This window comes from Vicia villosa, linkage group LG3 (genome assembly GCF_029867415.1).
Source record: "Vicia villosa cultivar HV-30 ecotype Madison, WI linkage group LG3, Vvil1.0, whole genome shotgun sequence".
In the NCBI taxonomy this organism is placed as follows: Eukaryota; Viridiplantae; Streptophyta; class Magnoliopsida; order Fabales; family Fabaceae; genus Vicia; species Vicia villosa.
In genome coordinates, this window is record NC_081182.1 from 151,458,791 (window position 1) to 151,483,608 (window position 24,818).

A 24,818-nucleotide genomic window follows, 5' to 3' on the forward strand; every position below is an offset into this window, starting at 1 on the left:
GATCCCATCTACCATGTTGGTATTGAGCAAAGGCAGAAGTTTTCCATACTTCTCCTTGAAAGCCTGGGGGTTGACCACCAGTTTTCCGAGTTTTCCCAGTTCCTCGACCTGGGGAATTTTGAAGGTGTATTTCCTAGCTCTCTTTCTTCCATAATCCATGGTATAGATCCTTAAGTCCTTTCTCCGTTTCTCTCTTTCTATGAAGTTCAAAACGTTCGTTATTTAGTCTCCTTGAAAAACGACTCGAAAAAGACTCTTTTTTTTTTGTTTTTAGTTGTTTATTAATGAATGATGCATGAATGCATGAATGCACACACAAGAGTTTTAAACAAACATGGCGTTGAAGGGTATAGTGGTCATGAAGTCAAAACGCAATCCCCGCCCCAATGGTAAACTAAGGTTAAGGATTTTTGTACCTGTAGAACGGGTTCTAGGGGTCTCAGAGTTTTTGCTCAACTTTAAAGATACGTTGATTGGTATCTATAAGAGAGTTTTTTTCTGAGTGTAGTATCTGCGTGACAATTACTTCCGTAATCACCGCTCTACGTCCTAAAAAAGGCTTTAAGTGGGGTTAATGTGTTTCTAGGTCCTCCTGGTACAAACCAGTCTCGGAATGCAGTGGCGCAGTTAATCACAACCAGCCAGGCAAATCCCAAGAGTAGATTTGGAAACCAAGATTAGAGGGCCTTCACCGGGAAGACATCCTCCATCCTATCTTATGTTGCACTCAAATCCGGGTATAGGATTTCTCACCACAAGGGGGAATCAAGCCCTTTCCCGATACAGAATAAACAGAATAAACAAATATATATGCAACAAACACATGATATGACACAGAGGTTAGGCAGGACCTCTCTTGTTTGAGGGGGAATTTGGCATCCCTAATTCCTCATTGGGGCTGGACCAGCAACAGGTCAACCATTGGTTTGGATGAAAAACCAAGGTTTTTAACACTTATATCCCCAGCAGAGTCGCCATTTTTCTGTGGTGTCGTTTTCTTTTACCTCCCCGTTTCACTTGGGAGGACGGCACGCTAGACCCTTCACGCGAAATTTGGAAGGAGAATGCGCCCGTGGCGGGATGAATTTTATTTCAGTTCTTCCTACGATATCACACGAACTTTCTTATTTGTCCTACGAGTAGGAAAGGGGAAAAAAGATCTCAACTAAACCCTAGGAGTTTGCTAAGTGTGGGGATTTCACCTAGACTAGAAATTCTGGAGTCCGGGAGGTCGGTTATACATAGGGAAGTGTTTAAACACCCTACATATCTGTAGTACTCTACAGGAACCTTCTCTGTGTCATTGTGATTGTGTTTATTGCTATGATTGGGAAAGTTTCTCCTTTGTGTTAGGAGAAGGAATTGAATTGATTTGAAAAGACAGACAGACAGACAGACTGACTATTTTTGGTATTTTATTAGCTCGCTGAGATTCCTTGTGAACCTCATGCCTACATATCCCTAGTGGAAGTCAGAGCTTAATGTAGTTCGGGGAACTAACTAGGGAAATTAATGTTTTTTGGTGCCTTGCTTGAAGCTCAAGGTTGAAGCTTGGAATTAAATCTCTGTTTACAGTAAAGAGACATGAAATTATCTCTACAGAGAGGTATTTGTACTATTCTACCACAAACATTTAAAGGAGTGACAGAATAACTGAATTCATTTCATTCAAGAGGGGGACCTTACTTGTGTATGTGCAAGTATACCAGTCAAATGCCTCTTAAATGAAAGAAAGATGCTCATCCAAATTAGGGAAAGTTACCACATGTCTGGGTTTTACTGCCAGCTCATGCCTTTCAAAATCCTAAATGGGAGACTTGATTAAAATTGAAATGAAATGTTTGTTTGTTTGAATGTGGTAGAGTAGTAAAAATATCTCTCTATGGAGATAAGCTATGTCTATCTACTGTATAAAAGATTTGACTTTAGCTGGCTTGTATGAGGCCCAAGCTTGAGGCTTTTTGATTGATTAATTAATATTATTGACTCTGGGAGATGACTCCACTGGGAATTAATTACAGGGTATTTTTGTGTTCTGTATAAAGCCCAGAATTGAGGCTGACTCTACTTAGGGAGACTCTATTTGTGTGCCTTGTACAAAGCCCAAGGTTGTGGCTAACTGTTGAGGATAATTGAATGACTCTATTTTATGTGCCTTGTACAAAGCCCAAGGTTGTGGCCAACTCTAGCTAGGGGAAAACATTATTTTCTGCCTTGTACAAAGCCCAAGGTTGTGGCGGACTCTTAAATGAATTAAGTATGGATGACTATATGGGGAAAGATCCTAAGTGTTAGGAATCGTTGACACATGAAAGATATGGTTTATCTGCCTTGTACAAAGCCCAAGGTTGTGGCTACTGAGTGATGAAGGACTCACTGGGGAGACTCTATTATCTGCCTTGTACAATGCCCAAGGTTGAGGCCGACTCTTGACAGGGGAGTTTTATTGTTTGGGTGCCTTGTATGAAGCCCAAGGTTGAGGCTAACTGTTTTTGTTGGTTTTGACTCTATTGAGGAGATTTTATCTATTAAAAGACTGTTTTTTGATGGAAGCTAACCCTTTCCAGGGATTTGACTCAGCTGGTGAATTTGACTGTTAAAAGACTGACTTTATCATGTTTTTTGGAGGCTGACCCTTTCCAGGGGTTTTGACTCTTTTGGGGAAATTATCTCCTAAGAGAATGAAATCTATTTTATTTTTTTGACATTTATTAATTGACTTTGGAGGCTAACCCTTTCCAGGGGTATTTATTAAAATGAAGGAATGATTTTAATTGACTTTGGAGGCTAACCCTTTCCAGGGATTTTTATTAAAATGAAGGAATGTGTGGAAGCTAACCCTTTCCAGGGATATTTATTGAAATGAAAAGTGGATGGCAGAAAGATTATCTAGTGGAGACTCTTTGTTTAAAGCCCAAGATGAAGGCTGACTCAATGCTGAGGATGACCAAAACATAGATCCTAGACTCTACTAAGGAGGATTGATGAAGATAAGGGTGACAGAGACTGTCCATGTCTCTCATTCCAAAAATGTACTCAATGTGAAATTGAGACAAACTTAGCTTGTTTTAAGTCTGGTTTAAATTGGAAGAAACTCACCAGGGTAGGCTAAAAGGTGACTAAAGACCTGTTCCTATGTTTATAAGAAACCTGATGGGTCCTTGTATACAAGCTCAAGAGGAAGCTGGAAATGCTTTTAAGAAGCCTGTGGGTCCTTGTACAAAGCCCAAGAGGAGGCTAATCGAGGGTCCTTGTTATAGCACAAGAGAAAGCTTATGTAGTTTTGAACTTATTTTGGCTCTAAGCAAATGGGTAAGAGGTTTCACCGGGAATAATTCCTCTTTGGGTGGATGTGTCCTATTACTTTTGGATTCTAAGGTTTTTGCCAAGATGTTTCACCGGGAATAATTCATCTTGGGGGTTTGAACTACAGATCTCTAATTAGGAAAGAGCCTTCACCGGGAAGACATTCTCAATCCTAGGTCATATTCCTATAATATATATATAGTTTAACTGTCCTAAGGTTTATACTCAAACGTATTTCTAAACTAATATATGCACAGTTTATATTTGACAGTAATTTAAATAAAGACTGTAAATTGAAAGCTTGTAAAGCCTAACCTGGATGGAGTGGAGGCCATTGAAGAAGTATGTACAGAGCCTCAACAGTAATTTTTGTTGTTTTTGTTGATAACAGTTGAATGTATATGATAAACAGTTAATGGTTTTTGAAAAACAGAAGAAGTGAAGATGGACAAAGGTCACATAGGTATCTGAAGAGTTTCACCGGGAATAATGCCCTTCAAATACCAGAAGAATGTTTTTGAAAACAGAAAGAAGATTTTGAAAATACAGTTTTGAAAACAAGCTAAGAAGAGAAGGTTTTTGGGACTTACACTCTATTAGAGGCCCAGTACTTTACAGTACTGGTGTAAAAGCAATTGAAAATGATTTTTGAATGATACAAAGTTTTGTTGTTTGAAAACCCTAATCATTTGATTTATTCGGAGATTGAAAACAGTTTTGAGAATTGACAAAAGTCAACTTAATTAAAGTAAAAATAAAGATTTTTTACTTAATTAAGACCTAAACAATTAGGGTTTTATCATAAACTTTATTTACAAAATGATTTAGGTTAAAACAAAGTGAAAATATGTATTAAAGTATTTAAGAAAACACCTAAAACATACTATTTTAAACCTAATAAAAATACATGAAATAAATAATATTTTTATGATTTTTTTGATTATTCACAAAATAGATATGTTAAATAAAAAGTGTGTGAAAAATGAAGTGAAAATGATTTAATTTGATAAGTGAATTAATTATGTGAAGTTGTGAAGAAAATGAAAAGGAAAAGTGATAAAAAAAATATTTTGGCCTCACCATGGTTTGAACCCACGCCCTTGAAGCCAACAATCAAAACACACACCAACCAGCCAACGCGCGCATGGTGTTATAGAGGGCATTTCATTGCAATATGTGTGTTGTCTAGTGCATAGAGTGGAAAAAAGAAAATAAAATCAAAAGGTCTGAGGCGAGGGGGATTCGAACCCCAGACCTTGGGCATGAGGAGACTAAGAGCGCATGTGTGGCCACTAGGGCAAGTTATTCATTCGTTAAGGAAACGCCTATCATTAAAAATAAAACAAACTTCGCTCAGAGATTTGAAAAATGGCGCCACCCTCCATCTTCGTCTTCAACCTCAAGCTCCATCAATTCAAATTTCTGAACTCTCTCAACTCTCAACCATTTGCAATGATGTAAACATGAAACTTGCTCTAAATTCACTCACGATTCTAAATATGTAACTAACATGAATTAATATTAACTACATCTAACTAATTTACCAAAAATCGTGAAGAACCCTAAAATTTCAAAATCAAATTAAATGACTATACTGAAAGATAAATGGATGATGATAGAGGGTTTTCAATCCTCTGATGATGCTGAACAAGATAGAATCGAGCTATTTCACAAAGAGTACTTAAATTAGAGAGGTGAAGTTCAGAAACTTACCTCTGAAAATGGAGGTCGTGAGGATGATAGAGAGCACCTGGGCTTGAATGAATGATCTCAATAGCTTCCCTGAGACTCAATGATGCTAACTGGATGCTTATTGTAGCCTGAATCCTTCTGAATTGTTCTATGGACCTCCCTCGATTTGAGCTTCAAGTGGACATGGAGGTTGTTGAATCCTGAGTTACAGATGAGCTGCAGCCATCTGGTTAGCTTCACTATGACCTGAGGAGTGTGTCTGGATGATTGGCTTGCCTTGAAACCTTCTGAATCACTCCATGGACCTCCAACTGCAAGTGCTCCAAAGTGAGAGCAACAATGGTGTTCCTCCACCTACAGAAGTGATCCAGGTGCTTGGATCACCTCAAATGACCTCCCTTGAGATGTTAGAATGCTCACTTCCCAAAGATATGCTTTGGTTTGAAGAAATCGATTCTTCTTGCCAAAGAACTTTGAAAAACAATGAACAAGAGGAGAGAAGGAGAAAGCAAGTAATATGGTTGCTTTGGTGTGTTTTTTGAATGAGAATGAGGCCTCTATTTATAGGCAAATGTCTCAGTACTGATTGGGAGAGTGAGCTTGCTTAGTGAAGTAAGTTTGGTTTCTTAGCCATGAAGAAATTTCAAAGAATATCCAAATGTGATCATTGCATTTTCGAGCCACCTCCCCTATCCATTGATTCTATCTGATCTTAGGGGACAATTCAGATGCAAAGTGAGCTCTAATTGGTTGGTGAGAAGATTCCTTGGGTGATTCATCAATTTGCCATAAATTCTCAAATGTAATCATTACATAATCACATGTTCTTGTTTTAGGAATCTTCTTCAATTATCATGGCATGGTGAAAATGAATGCATGGCATGTTTGCAGATGTATTATGGGTCATGTAGCATCTGTATTTGAGGTCATGTGCACAAAACTTCAAAGTTCCAAAATGATGCATGACCTATAATTTCACTTCATGAGGCCAACTTTGAACAAGCATAACTCTTAGCTCAAATTGAATTTGGAGAAGGTTGAACACAATTTGGAAAGCCCTAAACATCTACTTCAAATCATTAGTTTATGTCTTCTTCAGAATCATTTAGGAAATTTGTGAAAAATGAGCCTAAAGTTGGATGAAAACTAGGTTAAAACACTTAGAAAAATTTCTAAGTGTTTATGACCTAAACTTCAAAATTTCCAAAACTTCATAAATGGTTGATCTTTTGAAAAAAGTTCCTTTGTAAGATGTTGTTTTATTTTGCAAGATCTACAACTTTCATGTTGGAAGTTTTTTGAGTTGTGTAGGTGAAATTTTGAGATCTCACCATGCCTTCAAAAACCCTAATTCCCGACTTTTCGCTCCTTGATGAATTTCTTTGAATTTATTTGGCCAAATGACTTTGACATCCATATATTGATGATATTGATCTTTGAAAGTCATTTTTTGACCAAAAACCTTAAAAGTCAATGATGATCCTTCACAGTTGACTTTTTCCTGACAAAGTGAATTTTTGGGCTTTTGTGTAGAAATAAGATCTTCTCCACAAATGGATGATATAAATGGATTATATGGAGGTAGTAGAGATCCTTGAATCATGTCTTGAGTTTTGGATTCATGCCCTGATTCAGAAGTCAACTATCTTGGTGAATTAGGTCAAAACCCTAATTTGTCGACCATGTGAAAGTAATGACTGTAGACTTTGAATTGAAGTGTGATGTCCAGTAGACCTTGTAATATGAGTTATTTGAAGATGATTGATGTCTTTGAATGACCCTCTGAGGTTTTTTAGGGTTTCCCAAATGTGATCCCTGATTTCAGTCCTTGATAGGCTCAGAACCCTAGTCTGGCGACCTGAGTAAACCTGTACTCATATGACTGGATGTCTAATCAATCATAGATGAGAAAAGTGAAGTCTTTGAGCCTCATGATTGTATTAGGGACTAATCCTTGTATTGATTGATCCTTTGCCTGAGCTTTCTTGTCTTTGAGCATCCTCGATTAGGTACCAGATGGAGAAATGACTGCTCTGGGTACTTGTCTTGACCTGATGAACAATCCTGAAGGTATGTCATCTCAGGGGGGTCAAAAATTAGGGTATGACACATAGACAAGAGGGCGGACCCCTCTCAGCAACCAAGCCGTCACGGATCATAAAGGAAAACGGTGCGTGCGTACACCGAGCATCAACGTCGAGCGACGCGAGCTGTAGGAAAGGCGGGGGTCCGGCTGCATGAACCCTTTTCCTGACATACTAGATAACAAGATCTTGTGCTGGTTCAGAAGCAAGCAACGCGTAGCCTGCACTTACTGAACAGACTCGATGAGACTGGGCGGGGGTTGATTGCTAACCCTTTCCGCGTACCTTCCATGAGGACTTAACGGAGTGCCATATAGGACTTATTACACCGTGACTCCCTGCCGCAAAGCACAAATATAAACACACCAACAAAAACAGAGCCTCTTTCGAGGGCTTGGCCAGATGCATGTCTAGGTCCTACTTCTCATGTTAAAGGATGATGCGGAAAGCGGTAAAAGAGACAAGAAGACAATACTGAATGGATAGCAAATCCGTAATGAGCTAGCAAGTGTAAGCAGAGAAGTCCGAAGTACTTCGCGTAAGCCATCATCAAGCAAAGCGAGTCAGAAAGCGTTGTCGTGAAAATAGATCACGAGCGACATGTGGCACGCGTCGAGCATAACCACACGGGCAACCTGCAAGAGAACACAAGCCAGACAATACAGGAATATACATCTCAATGAATGAGAGACCAGATGAATTGCATCGGGCATAAGTTCGTGTCCCACAAATAAAGTGGAACACAATGCAAGTCAATCGCACCGGAAGAGAATTCGTGTCCCACAAATAAAGTGGAACACGAAGCAAGTCGAATCACAATCGAAGGCTCTCTCGAAGTACCACGCACATCTCAACAACCAAATCAGTAATAACAAGGAGGCATGCACCCGTCATAGAAAATAAGAGAAATTAAATTCTAAGTAAATCCTAAACAAAAGTCTAACAAGATTAAATTGTTTTTTGTGACATTTTCATCTAAAAGGATAATAGAACAAAACTATGCCACAAAACATCAAATTCTAACAAAGAAACATTACATGTTTTTGATTATTTAAAACAAATATAGAAAACAAAAATCTAATTCTAACTAGAAAAGAATACATGTTTTTATTATCTTTTCTCATGCAAAAAAAAACCCAATCAAACGCAATATTTTTCATGGTATTTTATCAAAGAAATAAAACTAAACAATATAACAAAACATTTAAATTCTAACAAGCAAAATATTACATGTTTTTGATTATTTTTTTACCATCTAGAAACATGAAATTAAATTCTAATTCTAAACAAAAATTAACACATGATTTACTTGTTTTTATTATGCTAAAAGTATTAGAAAACAAAGTAATAGAAAAAACTAAGTCAACTATGTAAAATCAAGTACATATGGGGTTTTCTAATTGACAATGGTGGTACAACAAAGAAACAGGCGCAGGCCCATATAGATTCAGCCCAAGAAGTATTTTTTTTCATAATTTGGTGGCCAAAAGCGTGTGATGCTGGGCTAGAAATGGGGGTGAGAGGAAGCAAATTCGTGAGGCCCAATGCATTCTGCATTTTGCATCCAGCTTTTGTTTCAAATTTTAGATCCAATTCAGATTTTCATATTATCAGATTCATGTCTATTTAATCTCATTTAACCATCAAATTTCAACTAATACTAATCTCTAATATCAATTGATTCCAGTTAAATACAATTAAGCACATGATCAAAATTGAAAGAGGATTTAGGGCTACGTATTGGAGTTACCATGTTCTTCTTCTTCACCTGAACAACGGCGGCGGCGGTATCATCGCCGTCTCCGATCAAACACTCACGCTTCCGTCTCACTCGATCCTCTCTCGGTTCGCATCCTCTCTCTGCTATTGATTCACTCTATCATCTCTCCATCTTCTCCGATTCAATCAAGGTAACGGCTATCGGAGACACTCATGCCGGTGGTGGACGCGACGACAAGTTCGCAAAGGCCGGAGAACATGCTTTTCTTCCAATCGGACTCTGCATTGAAGTTTATTGAACGCAGTTTGAGGAGCTGTTGTTGACGCGTCTATGGAGGTTCGTCGTTGCTTTTGTAGCGTAGTGATGGTGATGATGTGCGTTGTTGTTGTGGTGAGGTTGTCGTTTGAAAATGATGAGCGGTGACGTTGCTGTGCCTCCGAACTCGCCGACGAAGAACAAACGAAGAATCACTTCAAGAACTCAGGTGATGTCATCTCTCCTCTTCTAAATTCATCTTCCTCCTTATGGAATCAATTGCGTTGCGAATTTCTTCGTGCAATCTCTGTTGAAGTTCTGAAGATGATGGATCGAAGTTGATGAAGATTGAAGTGAGGAGAAGTTTGTTACGATTCGGTTAGCCTTTTCTGTTACTCGATTTTTCTTCCCCTTTTCTTTTCTGTTACTCTGTTATGGATTTTTTTGTTCTGTTTTCTCTATGAAGATCATTGATGAGTGATGGTGTTGTTGATTGATGATTATGCAGTGGTGTTGAGTTCTTGGATTCAGAATGAAGGAAGATTGAATTCTGGCGGTGAAGATTCTAAAGGATGAAGAGAGGTTTTGAGGAAGAGGGAGAGAGTTTGAAGGTTTCGTGAAGAATTGGATGAAGATGATTGTAGCATTTGAAGAGAGAGTCGAAGATTTGGAGGTGAAGGTTCCAGATTGAAGGGTGAGTGATCCAGATGAAGGCGCCGAGAGGTTGAAGCGTGTTGAAGAAGTTTGTTACGTTTCTCCCCAATTCTGTTACGTGAGTCCCCTCTGATATGCTTCTTTTTTCTCTGTTATGAAAACTCTCCTCCCTCGGTTTTTGATTTCCTCCTTGTTATAGCTCTTGGCTTATCTTGTGAACCGATTTCCCCTCGCTATAGGTATGGATTTGTTTATAAGCAGAACTTTCGATGCCGCCTTGGATTTTCAGTCTGAATTCGGTTCAGCTCTCTTCTTGATGCAGGAAGCGGTTGACTCGGTCCAGTTATCCTTTTGGTGTAGCAAGCGTTTGGACATTAGAACAATAGGTCCTTTTTTTTGTTGTAATTTCTTTTTGTGTAATGTCATGTCTGTATAGAATTTGGGGACTTTGTTTGAATTGTATTTTGAATGAATATATGGACTGAATTTATTTTGCAATGACTTGAAAACTTGAATGATGATTAACACCAAGATGTGTAAAACTCAAACTAATGAATGATGGAGTAAATTCAAATGAAATTATATCAATACTTAAATGAATCTTTTTGACGCATAAACATGTACGCCTTAGCCTTGTAATGTGAATACCGGTAAATCCTTATGAGCACCCAAACTTGACATCCTGAACAAACTTAAACTCACGGCCTCGAGAAATCACTAATGGATCCACTTCTTTAGACGAAAACCCGTCTTTAAAAATCAAACCGCAAGTGACTTACACTTCAAACAACTCATTAATTTGAAAGACAATAATGTCATTAATTATAATGAAACCACTTATAATATATCATGTCTTTACAAAAATACTTCTTCAATAAAGGACTTTAACATAACCGTAAGGCTTTGAGAACTCCTTTGATGAAGATAAGAGTTGAAGCGTACAAGAAACATGTCTTCATGGAATCCAATGAATCTTTGTTGAATTAACGATTGTAGACACCATGTACAATGGAACTCTTTATTATTTTTTCCTTTGATTTTTGAACGACGAAATAAACATCGTTGATAACTTATAGCTTGACTAAAGAAGGCAAATTTTGGGGTGCAACATAGTTAATATAAATAGATATTAGTTACATATTTAGATTCGTGAGAGAATTTGGAGTGAAATTCATGTTTACACCATCACGTTTGGTTGAGAAACGAGCAAGTTCAGAAATTCAAAAATGGAGAGCTTGAGGTTGAAGACGAAGATGGTGGGTGGCGCCAGTTTTGAATTCTCAGGGGAGAGTTTAAAATATAATTAACTGAAAGCGTGTTTTAAACGAATACATCATTTAGCTCACTTGGTCACATGCGCTTCCACTCTCTCTTGCCATAAGGTCTGGGGTTCGATCCCCCCCTCAGACCTTTTGTTTTTATTTTTCATTTTAACGCGCGTGTTTCACATATAAACAACTGGGATCCCCCTTTAGTCACACTGAGCGTGTAGCTCAGTTGGCTTTGTTTTGTGTGGCAATCATGAGGGCGTGAGTTCAAGCCTTGGTGGAGACAATCCTAATTTTTTATCACTTTTCACACTTATTTTCTTCACAACTTCACATAATTATTTAACCTATCAAACTAAATTATTTTCATTTCATTTTTATACACTTATCATTTAATATATCTATTTTATGAATAATCAAAAAAATCACAAAAATATTATTTATTTCATGTATTTTTATTAGGTTCAAAATGATGTATTTTCCAAAATACTTTTAATACATTTTCATTTGTTTTAACCCTAATTATTTTTTGTAAATGTTTCTTATGATAAAACCCTAATCATTTAGGTCTTAATTAGGTATAGATTTTGTCTTTACTTCAATTAGGTTGACTTTTGTCAAATCTCAAAAATATTTCAATCACTTTTAAATAACTGTTTCACAAACAGTAAATAAATCTTTGGGCCTCTATTAGAGTGTAAGACCCAACACCTTTTTCTTTTTATAGTTTGTTTTCAAAAACTGTATTTACAAAATCTCCTTTTTGTTTTCAAAACATTCTTCTGGTATTTGAAGGGCATTATTCCCGGTGAAACTCTTCAGATACCTATGTGACCTTTGTCCATCTTCACTTCTTCTGTTTTCAAAAACCTTTAACTGTTTATTGTAAATATACAACTGTTATCAATAAAACAACAAAAATTACTGGTAAGGCTTTGTACATACTTCTTCAAAGGCCTTCACTCCATCCAGGTTAGGCTTTACAAGCTTTCAATTTACAGTCTTTATTTAAATTACTGTCAAATATAGAACTGTTTATATATTAGAACTACGTTTGAGTGTAAACCCTAGGATAGTTAAACTATATATATATATATATTATAGGAATATGGCCTAGGATTGAGAATGTCTTCCCGGGGAAGGCTCTTTCCTAATTAGAGATCTGTAGTTCAAACCCCCACGATGAATTATTCCCGTTGAAACATCTTGGAAAAAACCTTAGAACCCAAAATAGGGCACATCCACCCAAAGAGGAATTATTCTCGGTGAAACCTCTTACCCATTTGCTTAGAGCCATAATAAGTTCAAAACCACATAGCTTTCTCTTGTGCTATAACAAGGACCCTCAATGACCCTCGATTAGCCTCCTCTTGGGCTTTGTACAAGGACCCACAGGCTTCTTAAAAGCATTCCCAGCTTCCTCTTGAGCTTGTATACAAGGACCCATCAGGTTTCTCATAAACATAGGAACAGGTCTTTAGTTACCTTTTAGCCTATCCTGGTGAGTTTCTTCCATTCTTTAAACCAGACTTTAAACAAGCTAAGTTTGTCTCAATTTCACATTGAGCACACCTTTTGGAATGAGAGACATGGACAGTCTCTGTCACCCTTATCTTCATCAATCTTCCTTAGCAGAGTCTAGGATCCATGTTTTGTTTATCCTCAGTCAGTGTCAGCCTTAATCTTGGGCTTTAAAACAAGAAGTCTCCACTAGATAATCTTTCTGCCATTCATTTTAACAAAAACCCCTGGAAAGGGTTAGCCTCCAAATCATTCTTTCATTTTAACAAAAACCCCTGGAAAGGGTTAGCCTCCAAATCATTCTTTCATTTTAACAAAAACCCCTTGAAAGGGTCAGCCTCCAAAATCACTCATTCAAAATCCAAAGATTTATTCCTTTAAAAGATAAATTCCCCAATAAGAGTCAAAACCCCTGGAAAGGGTCAGCCTCCAAAAAAACATGATAAAAATTCAGTCTTTTAATAGTCAATTTCTCCAGCTGATTAAAAATCCCTGGAAAGGGTTAGCTTCCAAAAAACATAAAAATAAATTAGTTTGTTAGAACCTCTAGTAGAATAAAACTCCCCCAGTGAGTCTTTCATTTTTATCCACAACCTTCGGCTTTATACGAGGCAGATAAACCATATTTCCCTGTGTCAAAGATTCCTAATCTAAAGGATCTTTTCCCCCATAAAGTCTTCCATAATCAGTTTCTTTAAGAGTCCGCCACAACCTTGGGCTTTGTACAAGGCAGAAAATAATATTACCCTTAGCTAGAGTAGCCACAACCTTGGGCTTCATACAAGGCACAAATTAATAACCATCCTCAGTAAGAGTCAGCCACAACCTTGGGCTTTGTACAAGGCACACAAAATAGAGTCATCCATAGTCTTAAAAAACTCAGTTATCCTCAGCAGTTAGCCACAACCTTGGGCTTTGTACAAGGCACACAAATAGAGTCTCCCTAAGTAGAGTCAGCCACAATTCTGGGCTTTGTACAGAACACCAAATAAAATCCATCAAATAAACACTCTCCAACTAGAGTCAGCCTCAATTCAGGGCTTTGTACAGAACACAAAAACTTCTTAGTTTAAATTCTCCCCGGTAGAGTTATCTTTCAATGAGTCAATAAATCAATCAAAAAGCCTCAAGCTTGAGCCTCATGCAAGCCAGCGAAAGTCAAATCTTTTATACAGTAGATAGACATAGCTTATCTCTATAGAGAGATATTTTTACTACTCTACCACATTCAAACAAACAAACATTACATTTCATTTTAATTTCAATCAAGTCTCCCATTTAGGATTTTGAAAGGCATGAGCTGGCAGTAAAACCCAGACATGTGATTAACTTTCCCTAATTTGGACGAGCATCTTTCTTTCATTTAAGAGATACTAGCATACTTGCAAACACACAAGTAAGGTCACTCTCTTAATGAAATGAATTCAATCATTCTGTCACTCTTTTAATGTTTTTGGTAGAATAGTAGAAATACCTCTCTATAAAGATGATTTCATGTCCCTTTACTGTAAACAGAGATTTAATTCAAAGCTTCAACCTTGACTTCAAGCAAGGCACCAAAAATGATTAATTTCCCTAGTTAGTTCCCCGAACTACATTAAGCTCTGACTTCCACTAGGGATATGTAGGCATGAGGTTCACAAGGAATCTCAGCGAGCTAATAAAATACCAAAAATAGTCAGTTTGTCTGTCTGTCTGTCTTTTTAAATCAATTCAATTCTCTCTCCTAACACAAAGGAGAAACTTTCCCAATATTTAGCAATAAACACAATCACAATGACACAGAGAAGGTTCCCGTAGAGTACTACAGATATGTAGGTTGCTTAAACTCTTCCCTATGTATAACCGACCCCCCAAACTCCAGAATTTCTAGTCTAGGTGAAATCCCCACACTTAGCAAACTCCTAGGGTTTAGTTGAGATATTTTTTCCCCTTTCCTACTCGTAGGACAAATAAGAAAGTTCGTGTGATATCGTAGGAAGAACTGAAACAAAATTCATCCCATCCCGGGCGCATTCTCCTTCCAAATTTTGCGTGAAGGGTCTAGCGTGCCGTCCTCCCAAGTGAAACGGGGAGGTAAAAAAAATGACACCACAGAAAAATGGCGACTCTGCTGGGGATATAAGTGTTAAAAACCTTGGTTTTTCATCCAAACCAATGGTTGACCTGTTGCTGGTCCAGCCCCAATGAGGAATTAGGGATGCCAAGTTCCCCCTCAAACAAGAGAGGTTCTGCCTAACCTCCGTGTCATTTCATGTGATTGTTGCATATATATTTGTTTATTTTGTTTATTCTGTATCAAGAAAGGGCTTGATTCCCCCCTTGAGGTGAGAAATCCTATACCCGAATTTGAGTGCAACATAAGATAGGATGGAGGATGTCTTCCCGGTGAAGACCCTCTAATCTTGGTTTCCAAGTCTACTCTTGGGATCTTCCTGGCTAGTTGTGATTAACTGCGCCATTGCATTCTGAGACTGATTTGTACCAGGAGGACCTAGAAACACATTAACCCAACTTAAAGCCTTTTTTTTAGACGTAGAGCGGTGATTATGGAAGTAATTGTCACGCAGATACTACACTCAGAGAAAACTCTCTTATAGATACCAATCAACGTATCTTTAAGGTTGAGCAAAAACTCTGAGACCCCTAGAACCCGTTCTACAGGTACAAAAATCCTTATCCTTAGTTTACCATTGGGGCGAGGTTTGCGTTGTAACTTCATGACCACTATACCCTTCAACGCCATGTTTGTTTAAAACTCTTGTGTGTGCATTCATGCATTCATGCATCATTCATCATAATAATTAAAACAAAAAAGAGTCTTTTTCGAGTCGGTTTTCAAGGAAACTAAATAACGAACGTTTTGAACTTCAGAGAGCAAGGGAGAAACAGAGAAAGGACTTAAGGATCTATATCATGGATTACGGAAGAAAGAGAGCTAGGAAATACACCTTCAAGATTCCTAAGGTCGAGGAATTGGAAAAGCTCGGAAAACTGGTGGTCAACCCCCAGGCTTTCAAGGAGAAGTATGGAAAACTTCTGCCTCTTCTCAGCACTAACATTGTGGATGGGATCCTTCCCACTTTGGTGCAGTTTTACGATCCAACGTATCACTGCTTTACCTTTCCAGATTATCAACTCATGCCTATGTTGGAGGAGTACTCTCGTCTGATTGGAATACCCGTGTACGCGCAAGATCCGTACTCCGGTTTGGAAAAGAATCCTGACGACATTATCATTGCTGCAACTACTCCTTTGAACGTAGTCGACATTAGAACTCATATGGTGAGCAGAGGAGGAATTCAATGATTACCCTCCAAGTTCTTGTTAGATCAAGCTCGTTACTTCGTCAGCATCCAAGATATGAGCGCATTTGAGGAAATCTTGGCTTTGCTTATCTACGGATTGTTTTTGTTTCCTAACATTAACGATTTCGTTGACATCAACGCAATTAAGATCTTCTTAATTGGAAATCCAGTTCCAACCTTGCTTGCGGATGCTTATCACTCTGTGCATTCAAGAAACCTGCAGCGAGGAGGATTAATCACATGCTGCGTACCGTTGTTATACGAATGGTTCGTCTCGCACCTGCCAAAGTCTAGCACTTTCTGGAATATGAAGGATGGCCTTTACTGGTCACAGAAAATCATGTCTCTCACTCATACAGACATTGATTGGTGTAGTCCTGACAACGACGAAACCAAGATCATCTTCAGTTGCGGAAGTTATCCCAACGTACCCCTTATTGGAACTAAGGGAGGAATCAGTTATAATCCAGCGTTAGCCCGTCGTCAATACGGCTATCCCATGAAAAACATTCCAAGTAGTATTCAATTGGAGGGTCTGTTCTTCAAGAACATCGACGATCATGGCAACATGGTGAAGAAGGAAATTGTCCAAGCCTGGCGTCTTGTTCACAGAAAAGGGAGAAGATTGTTAGGAAAACATCTTTGCATCTCTTTGGATCCTTACCTTCAATGGGTACGCTTCAGAGCATTCAAGCTCAAGATGCCATATCAACATCAAGAACCTATTCCCCTAAGGGAACCAATTTACCTTTTCTCCACCGATGTTGAAAAACTGCAAGCGGCATTAAACAAGGTATGCCAAGAAAGGAATGCTTGGAGGAACAAGTATCGAATTGTCAACATGGAAAATGTTGAAATTCAGAACATCCTAAGAAGGAAGGATGAGTTACTTGAAGTACTTGATCGACAAGTGACACAATCATCACTTTCTCATCATATCCCTCCTGCTTCCCGGATCATCGATCAGCTCACGTCAGAGAATGCTCAGCTCAAGAAACAGAAGAATATGTTAGAACGTGAAGTCGGCTCTTCATCAAAGTTTTAGAGTCCTTTCTCTCAGTTTCTCTGTATTTCCCTTTTCAAAGTGTGTAAAATCGGCGTTTTTCGCTTAATTAATAAAAGTTTGATGTTTCAAAACGTAATTATGGTGTTTCCTTGAAAAATATAACTTAATTACATATCATGCATCGCTTTAGTTATACGCACTGACACGAGAATTGTCGCGGATCTAATAGTCACTTTCCTTTCTCCAGAAAGAGAGGAGGAGAAGGAGGTGAACAAAGACTTTCAAGCTGTCTCATCCATACAACACTCGTTCAAATTGCAAGAAGAGAATGGAAGATTTTGAGCAAGAGAATGAAGAACTCAGAGAAGAGATTAATACTCTCAAAGGTACTGTTGAAAGACTCAATAGTATGGTAGAAGCCCTGGTAGTTGCGCAGAATCGACCAACGCCAGAAGAACCACAAAGGACTGTGGTTTCCGAGATCGTTTCTACTCCTATTCCTCAGTATACCATGCCACCCGATCGACCTTGGGGCATGCCGTATAACTTTACTCCAGAAGGGTATATACCTCCAGCTTCTGAAGTTCCAAAAGTCACCATGGATATGCGTCCACCGGAGGGTTACAAACCTCTGGAAATTGAAGTTCCAAGAGCAACGGCAATGGGTTTCACACAACAGAATCCTGAGATACCAAGATCTGCTGTCATGGCTTCTCCACGACCTATTATGCATACTTTTCCTCCACAGGGCGGACAAGTATATCATCACGCTCCAAGTGAGGATGCTGGCGTGTATGAAAGATTGGACGAGTTCCAGGAACAGTTTCTGTAAATGCAGAAGGAACTCAAGACTCTCCGAGGACAAGATTTATTTGGAAAGAATGCTGCAGACCTCTGTCTGGTTCCAAATGTTAAGATTCCTCACAAATTCAAAGTACCAGAGTTTGAGAAGTACAAAGGGAATTCATGCCCACAAAGTCATCTCGTAATGTACGCTCGAAGAATGTCAACTCAGACTGATAATCAACAATTGCTCATTCATTATTTTCAAGACATCTGACTGGTGCTGCACTCAAATGGTACATGAACTTGGACAGTTCAGAGATTCGTACTTTTCGAGACCTCGGAGAGGCCTTCGTCAAATAGTATAAGTACAATCTGGATATGGCTCCCGACAGAGATCAACTCCGGGCCATGACTCAAAAGGATAAAGAAAGCTTCAAGGAATACGCTCAGAGATGGCGTGAAGTTGCTGCTCAAATTTGTCCACCACTTGAAGAGAAAGAAATGACAAAAATCTATCTCAGAACTTTGAGTCCATTTTACTACGGACGAATGGTTGCAAGTGCACCAAGTGATTTTATGGAAATGGTAAACATGGGTGTACGTTTAGAAGAAGCAGTTCGAGAAGGACGCTTGAACAAAGAACAAGAATCTTCTATTGGTCCTAGGAAGTATGGAAGTTCTTTCCAGAAGAAAAAGGATCAAGATGTCAGCAATGTCTTGCACAAAGCAAAGAAGAGGTTTTCACCTCAAGTTGCTACAATAACTCCAGTTGTTAACTCAGCGCCAGCTTATCAACCTCAGGTTTCGCAACAACCATTTCAACAAAGGTCGCAACAACCTCAGCAGCAGGTTCGACCTCCAAATTTCAACAATAATCGGATTCCAAGGTATCCTGCTTTTGATCCCATTCAAATGAATCATCACATTGGTTCAAGGCTGACCAATCTTGTCCCTATCATCAGGGGGCACCAGGTCACAACATTGAGAGATGTTTCAGTTTCAAGGCCGTCGTTCAAAGATTGGTGAAAAGTGGAATGCTATCTTTCAAAGATAGTAATCCTAACGTCCAAGCAAATCCTTTGTCGCAGCATAAAGAAGCTTCAGTGAATCTGATAGATCAACACCCTAACGTCATTCAAATCTACGACATTCGTCAGATAGGGGAAAATCTTGTCAAAATGCACGCTAGGCAAGCTAGATACGGCCACGTACCACCTCACAACTACATCACATGTGAAATTTGTCCAAAGAATAATCAAGGATGTGCCGTAGTTCAAGCTGCATTACAAGAACAAATGGACTTAGGATGGATTCAACACATTCGAGTCAAAACTGAGCACGACATCAACATGGTTCAAGGATGTCCAGGAGAATACAAAATCTACAAAGTTGAAGATCTCGAAGGATCGGTAGTCAGGTTCCATAAGACTTTAAATGAACTTGCCTACTTTGGAACGGATTTCCATCCTTACAGTAGATGCAGAATTTTTCGAAGAAATTCACGAGGATGTTTGCGAGTTCGTAACGATATTCAGAAACTGATGGACGATAATACCATTACAGTTCTTGCCAACAGAGAAGATGACGAAGTTTTTACCGTATCTCCTCAAATTAATCAAGTTGAACCAGTACAAGTCAAGTATGACAGCAGGAAGACAGTAATTGCTCCGTTAGTCATCTACTTACCAGGTCCTGTACCGTATGAGTCTGACAAGGCTATACCATACAAGTACAATGCTACATTCATTGAAAATGGTAAGGAAATACCATTACCATCTGTTGTCAACATTGCTGACATTAGTCGAGTCACCAGAAGTGGACGAGTCTTCAACAGAGCGACAGAAAGTGTGGAGAAGCCTTCGGAAGAAGCACCACATAGGCAAGACAATCATCCGGCCAATGCTGTTCAAGCAAAAGAAAATGATGAGATCTTGAAGTTAATCCAAAGGAGTGAATACAACATTGTAGACCAGCTGCTACATACTCCGTCTAGGATATTTGTTCTTTCCCTACTATTGAGTTCTGAGGTTCACAGGGAAGCTCTACAGAAAATTTTGGAACAAGCTTTCGTAGAACCAAGTGTTACTGTAGGACAATTCAATAGTATTGTTGCCAACATCTCCGCAAGAACTAGCCTGAGTTTCTGTGACGAAGATCTCCCTGAAGAAGGAGTGGACCATAATCTTCCACTTCACATCTCAGTTAGCTGCATGGGTGATGTACTCACAGGAGTCCTAATAGACAATGGATCCTCTCTCAACGTCATGCCCAAATCAACATTATCAAGATTATCTTTCAAAGATTACCCATTGAGGAACAGTCACGTCATAGTCAAAGCATTTGATGGATCAAGGAAGTCAGTTTTTGGAGAAGTAGATCTTCCCATAACTATTGGACCTCAGACGTTCAAAATCACTTTCCAAGTTATGGATATCCCGGCATAATACAGTTGTTTGCTTGGTCGCCCATGGATTCATGAGGCTGGGGCAATTACTTCCACGCTTCATCAGAAACTGAAGTTCACAAGAGATGACAAATTGGTAACCGTATGTGGAGAACGAGCTTTGATTGTCAGTAACTTGTCAACATTCTCCGACATAGAACCAAAAGAAGTTGTTGGAACTAAATTCCAAGCACTTTCCTTGGACAAGGAAAAAGGAAAGGAGAAAGCAGCATCTATTTCTTCCTACAAAGATGCAATCCAAGTTGTAAAGGATGGCACTACCAGTGGTTGGGGACACATTGATATTCCTACCAACAACAAGAACAGAACAGGAGTTGGATTCTTTCCAACATCATCAAAGGCTATTCCAGGGATTGAGGTAGTTCTCCCAATTCAAGAGACTTTCCATAGTGGAGGTTTTCTTCAACCTGTTCAACAAACAGTCAATACCATCGGTACAGAAGACATCGATGAGAATTTTGAAGTGGAATGTATGTCCTACCTTCTCAAGGCAGGATACATAGCCCTATCAGAGTCTGATTCACCTTGCTGTTATCCAACCAAAGAATCTGAAAGTAAGACTCAACCAATCAGTAATGAAGTTACAAACAGCTTCACCACCAGAAGTCATGGTTCATTAGAAGAAGTTCCTCCTATCCCCGAAGAAACCTGGGACACATTGGGATATCCAAGCGGAAAATTCGACTACATGGTAAAATACTCCGCTCCTGAAAGTTCAAGAATCTCTCTTGAAGACATTGTTCCAACTGGATGGAACATTGATTACGAGTACCTCTCTCAGCCAAAAGAGATGTATAACCCTTTCTATTCATCATCAACATCTGGTGAAGTCATCATTAAGGATTATATCCCCAAGTCACCTTCCGAGGCTACGGATTTAGAGTTCACATATCTAATCAATGCCATCTTGGGAGAAGAGAAAGACCAAAATACAGAAGAGGATGATCTCGAAAGTGTCTCCGACAACGAGTCTCTCCATTCAGAAGATTGGAAGTTTCCTCAAAAGAAAAACCGACATACTCCACTTGGAAATGGGTATGCTCACACCACTCAGTCTGCTGAAGTTCAGGAAGATCGTTTGAGTGTTACAAAGATAGTGGTTGGTAAATCAAGACCTACCACAGGCCAGCTTAAGCCTAAGGTTCCAAATTACTTAGTGCACAATGGGGTTCGCCACTATTGGACAGCTGTTGAAGTTTCAACTGTTGTTCGCACTCCTAAGTAGGAACTTTCACCGTTATTTTGTCCTCTCCCCATAGCCTAGGGTGAAGAGATGTTTCATAGGGCTTTGCATTTTACTATTTCTTAGAAAAATGTCCCTCTTTGCTTCGCCCAAAGCAATAGAGTTTTGTTTTATAGGGTCTTTGTCTTTAGAAATGACTGTCAATAAATAAAAATGTCATTCTGTTCCTTCATTTAGTTTTTCCTTTTCTTTTTTCGGAAATTGGTAATCCTAAAAAACACCCTTAAGAAACATCAAAAATATCATTAACTGCATACACCGAGTCTTCCCTCGTTGTCTAAATAAAACTTATCACACATATGGAGATTAATCATAAAATACCCCGTTGAAACGAATGACCGTATGACTTCTCCAAGCTTTGGGTTTCTGTATTCGAGGCAGAGGAAGAAGAAGACGAAGAAATATCAAAGGAAATTTCACAGTTACTTCAACAAAAGGAAGAGGCCATTCAGCCATACAATGAGCCTCTAGAGATCATTAACCTTGGTTCCGATGAAAACAGAAAAGAGGTTAAGATTGGAGCTTCGCTCAGTTCAGAGATCAGAGAGAGTTTGATATAGCTGCTCAGAGAATTCTCAGATGTCTTCGCTTGGTCTTATCAGTATATGCCAGGGTTAGATACCAGTATAGTGGAGCATCACTTACCATTAAAAGTAGAATGCCCTCCGGTCAAGCAAAAATTGAGAAGAACTCATCCGGAAATGGCTATGAAAATCAAAGAGGAAGTTCAAAAGCAAATCAATGCTGGTTTCCTCGTCACTTCAGAATACCCTCGGTGGTTAGCTAACATTGTTCCCGTTCCTAAGAAAGACGGAAAAGTCCGCATGTGCGTCGACTACAGAGATTTGAACAAAGTTAGCCCTAAGGATGACTTTCCTTTACCACATATTTACATGTTGGTTGACAGTACAGCAAAATCCAAAGTTTTCTCATTTATGGATGGATTTTCAGGATACAACCAGATCAAAATGGAACCTGAAGACATGGAGAAAACAGCTTTCATCACCCCCTGGGTCACGTTCTGCTATCGCGTTATGCCTTTTGGACTAAAGAACGCAGGGGCAACTTATCAAAGAGCCATGACTACACTTTTCCACGACATGATGCATAAGGAAGTGGAAGTTTATGTGGATGACATGATCGCCAAGTCGGAAAATGAGGAAGATCACATACAGAATCTGACAAAGTTATTTCAACGCTTACGGAAGTTTCAGCTTCGCCTGAATCCCAACAAGTGTACCTTTGGTGTCTACTCAGGAAAACTCCTTGGTTTCATCGTCAGCAAACGGGGAATTGAAGTAGATCCAGACAAAGTCAAGGCAATTCAAGAAATGCCTTCACCCAGAACCGAGAAACAAGTTAGAGGATTTCTTGGACGTCTGAATTACATCTCGAGATTCATATATCTCATGACAGCAACTTGTGCTCCAATTTTCAAACTTCTACGGAAAAATCAAAGTTGCGTCTGGACAGACGATTGTCAGAAAGCGTTCGACAGCATTAAGGAATATCTGCTCGAACCACCCATCTTGTCTCCTCCAGTGGAAGGACAACCTTTGATAATGTACTTAACCGTCTTAGAAGATTCCATGGGTTGTGTCCTTGGACAGCAAGACGAGACAAAGAGAAAAGAGCATGCCATCTATTACCTGAGCAAGAAATTCACTGACTGTGAATCCCGCTACTCCATGCTCGAGAAAACCTGTTGTGCTTTGGCCTGGGCTGCCAAGCGTCTCCGCCAGTACATGATTCGACATACTACTTGTTTGATCTCCCATATGGATCCAATCAAGTACATCTTTGAGAAGCCTGCTTTAACTGGGAGAATTGCTCGTTGGCAGATGTTATTATCAGAATATGACATTGAGTATCACGCACAGAAAGCCGTGAAAGGAAGCATCCTAGCTGAGCACCAGGCTCATCACCCATTCAATGGTCATGAATCAACCAGTTTTGACTTTCCAGACGAGGACGTCATGTACCTCAAGATGAAAGATTACGACGAGCCACTACCAGACGAAGGACCTGAGATAGGATCCCAGTGGGGCTTAATCTTTGACGGAGCTGTCAATGCTTATGGACGAGGAATTGAGGCAATCATTGTTACAAATCAAAGGAGATTGGGAAACACGCCAACCTGGGCTAATCCCTTACAAAGACTACGCAAGAAGATTGTTACCATTCTTCAACAGGGTAGATTTTCATCACATTCCTCGTGAAGAAAATAACTTGGCTGATGCATTAGCCACACTCTCTTCCATGATTAGGATAAATCATTGGAATGACATTCCTCAGATCGATGTTATGCGCCTGGATAGGCCTGCTCATGTTTTCACAGTAGAAGCAATCATCGACGAAAAACCGTGGTATCACGACATCAAGAACTTTCTTCAAAGACAAAAGTACCCTCTTGGGGCATCAAAGAAAGATAAAAAGACTTTGAGAAGGTTAGCCGGCAGATTCTTCCTGAATGAAGATGTTCTGTACAAGAGAAATTTCGACATGGTTCAGCTCAGATGCGTTGACAAGAAAGAAGCAGAAATACTCATGAGAGATATACATGAAGGTTCCTTTGGTACTCACACCAATGGACATACCATGACAAGGAAAATACTGAGAGCAGGATATTATTGGCTGACGATGGAGTCAGATTGCTACCAGTATGCAAAGAGGTGTCACAAATGCCAGATCTACGCCGATAGAATTCACGTGCCACCATCTCTTCTCAACATACTCTCTTCCCCTTGGCCTTTCTCCATGTGGGGAATCGACATGATTGGAATGATCGAGCCAAAAGCGTCCAACGGACATCGCTTCATCTTGGTAGCCATAGACTATTTTGTAACACCCGTATAATTTTATTATTAATTTAAATTGGAATATTTAATTAATAATTAGAATTGTTAGGGATTTTGAGGAAATAATGAATAAATAATGGTTTAAGGCATTTGGGCCATATGAGGAAATAGTAAAGATGGGGGTGTAATTTAGTAAAGCTTTCACTAATCTCAATATTATTATTTTTCATAAAATAATTGGGAATTGGGAAACAAAGAAAAGAAAGAACGTGAAAGAACAGAAGTGGGAACAAGGAACGTGAAGGAGAACTGTAGAGGGAGAAACCAAGAACCAAGAGTTTATCTGAGGTAAGGGGAGACTCTCCATTTAATCTCTTTTATCGTATTATAGGTGATAGTATGGATTAGGAGTATGGTTGGATCCATTGATTCTATATTCTGAAATTGTGTATGTGTTCATCATTGAAATTTGGACTGTGAATCCCTAATAACTGATAGATTTAGGGTATGATGAATGAAATTGATTATAGAATCATATACTGTGGTTGTGGATGAATTCGTATGCTGTCTAGATGTGAAATTTTCTGGTTTTTAGACTCAAAATCGTGGATTGGTATGAGTAAAAACAAATGGGTTTTGGACTGTTACGAAGTTGCAGGGTCTGGGCAATTTTTCTGGTGTTTCGCGTATGAAACAGTGCCATACGCGTATGG

The 24,818-nt window shown here is 39.1% G+C and overlaps 1 protein-coding gene across 1 annotated transcript in view; it reads left to right on the forward strand.

Moving 5' to 3' along the window:
- The window catches only part of LOC131659172 (uncharacterized), a 12,496-nt gene extending 3,723 nt beyond the window's left edge, over positions 1 to 8,773 (forward strand). Inside the window, exon 3 of the mRNA XM_058928396.1 lies at positions 8,770 to 8,773. Coding sequence (XP_058784379.1) covers positions 8,770 to 8,773 — 4 coding nt within the window. The remainder of the gene's footprint in view (positions 1 to 8,769) is intronic.
- The last annotated feature ends 16,045 nt before the right edge of the window (positions 8,774 to 24,818 follow it).